Below are 1,740 nucleotides of genomic sequence, written 5' to 3'. Positions count from 1 at the left end.
ACACCTCTCTTTTAGCCCCATCTAACTCCCACACCTCTCTTTTAGCCCTCTCCATCTCACTCCCACACCTCTCTTTTAGCTCCCTCCATCTCACACCTCTTTTTTAGCCCCCTTCATCTCACTCCCACACCTATCTTTTAGCCCTCTACATCTCACTCCCACACCTCTCTTTTAGCTCCATCTCACTCCCACACCTCTCTTTTAGCCCTCTACATCTAACTCCCACACCTCTCTTTTAGCTCTCTCCTTCTCACTCCCACACCTCTCTTTTAGCCCCCTTCATCTAACTCCCACACCTCTCTTTTAGCTCCCTCCATCTCACTCCCACACCTCTCTTTTAGCCCCCTTCACCTAACTCCCACACCTCTCTTTTAGCCCTCTCCATCTTCAGTGTCCACTGCTGGGTATTGTGCAGTCCGTTTCCATTGACTGTTGATTTCATTAGACAGTGGAGATCTCACATGATATGTGTGTGGTTGTTGAACAGTATTTTCTGGTTTTAGGGCAGTGGTTATGGTTTCAGGGCAGTGGTAATCTGCTGGTGGGTTTACAGACATTTTAAAGTTCATAGGACGTGGGGTCACCTTCTCGAAACGGGAGATCTTGCTGGCTTTGACGGAGGAGTCCAGAATCAGAGGGGGTCCCAGGCCAAAGATATCCCTCAGCAACGGATTAAACTACATAGACAAGACCAGGCACACCCTTAAATATCATAGAATGACAAGCTGACTATTAGCAATTACTAAATGATACATGAGAAAGCATAGGCAAACAAGCATCAAAACCCTTTCAGACATTTGATTAGAACATTGTTGAGATACCAGATATCTCTGCTGTAAAAAAGTACATTTACCTCACAAACACTTCTAGACCTAGAATTTGTCCTAACCTGAAGGTGGTGTCTCACTCCAGACTCCAGCACCTCTTTGAAGGCATCGTAGACCCTCCTGCGCATCCAGCTGTCAATGTAGATGCCCTCCACACCAAAGCGGATCTTCTCTTCTGTGAAGTCCTCATTCTGCACAGGCGGGGGAGAGAATATTTCCATATTAAAATCAACATTATATAGTTATTTATTTCTCACACTGACCTATGGTCTCCAGTTAGAGAGACTGGTCTGGGGTGAATTTTAAACCCATTAAGCACCGTTAGAAGTGTATGTGGAGGGACGGGTGGTTCCTCACCTCTATGTAGTGCAGCACCTCTCTGAATATGGAGCGCTGTTTCCTCCTGTCGTTCTTGGCACGGTGTTTGTTCCCGTCAGTGGCCAGACCTTTCAGGCACTCACACAGCATGTCGCTGTCTTCAAATTCCTACAGAGAAAAACACAAGGATAAGGAGGGATATTTAGCCCTCTCCATCTCACTCCCACATCTCTCTTTTAGCCCTCTCCATCTCACTCCCACACCTCTCTTTTAGCTCCCTCCATCTCACTCCCACACCTCTCTTTTAGCCCTCTCCATCTCACTCCCACACCTCTCTTTTAGCCCTCTCCATCTTACTCACACACCTCTCTTTTAGCTCCCTCCATCTCACTCCCACACCTCTCTTTTAGCTCCCTTCATCTCACTCCCACACCTCTATTTTAGCCCTCTCCATCTCACTCTCACACCTCTCTTTTAGCCCTCTGCATCTCACTCCCACACCTCTCTTCTAGCCCTCTCCATCTCACTCCCACACCTCTCTTTTAGCCCTCTCCATCTCACCCCCTCACCTCTCTTTTAGCCCTCTCCATCTTAC

At 47.5% G+C, this 1,740-nt stretch overlaps 1 protein-coding gene across 1 annotated transcript; it reads right to left on the bottom strand.

Annotated features, from left to right (window-relative positions):
* Positions 1-371: 371 nt before the first annotated feature.
* Positions 372-1,497, bottom strand: LOC149976961 (interferon-related developmental regulator 2-like). Its single transcript, XM_090201622.1, has 4 exons — positions 1,477-1,497; positions 1,185-1,313; positions 890-1,018; positions 372-677 (listed from the first exon to the last, which is right to left on the bottom strand). Exons 1-4 carry the CDS (start codon positions 1,495-1,497, stop codon positions 372-374), a joined length of 585 nt encoding a protein of 194 aa, XP_090057748.1.
* Positions 1,498-1,740: the final 243 nt, after the last annotated feature.

This window comes from Oncorhynchus mykiss, chromosome 16 (genome assembly GCF_057628025.1).
Source record: "Oncorhynchus mykiss isolate SJ-2025 chromosome 16, ASM5762802v1, whole genome shotgun sequence".
In the NCBI taxonomy this organism is placed as follows: Eukaryota; Metazoa; Chordata; class Actinopteri; order Salmoniformes; family Salmonidae; genus Oncorhynchus; species Oncorhynchus mykiss.
This window is presented reverse-complemented; position numbering and strand designations above follow the sequence as displayed.

Coding starts and splice junctions, on each gene's coding strand:
- LOC149976961 (XM_090201622.1), bottom strand. CDS start 1,497: ATGGAGAGGGCTAAAAGAGAG. Junction 1,019..1,184: donor AGGTGCTGCACTACATAGAG/GTGAGGAACCAC, acceptor CCGCCTGTGCAG/AATGAGGACTTCACAGAAGA. Junction 678..889: donor GAGTGAGACACCACCTTCAG/GTTAGGACAAAT, acceptor TTGTCTATGTAG/TTTAATCCGTTGCTGAGGGA.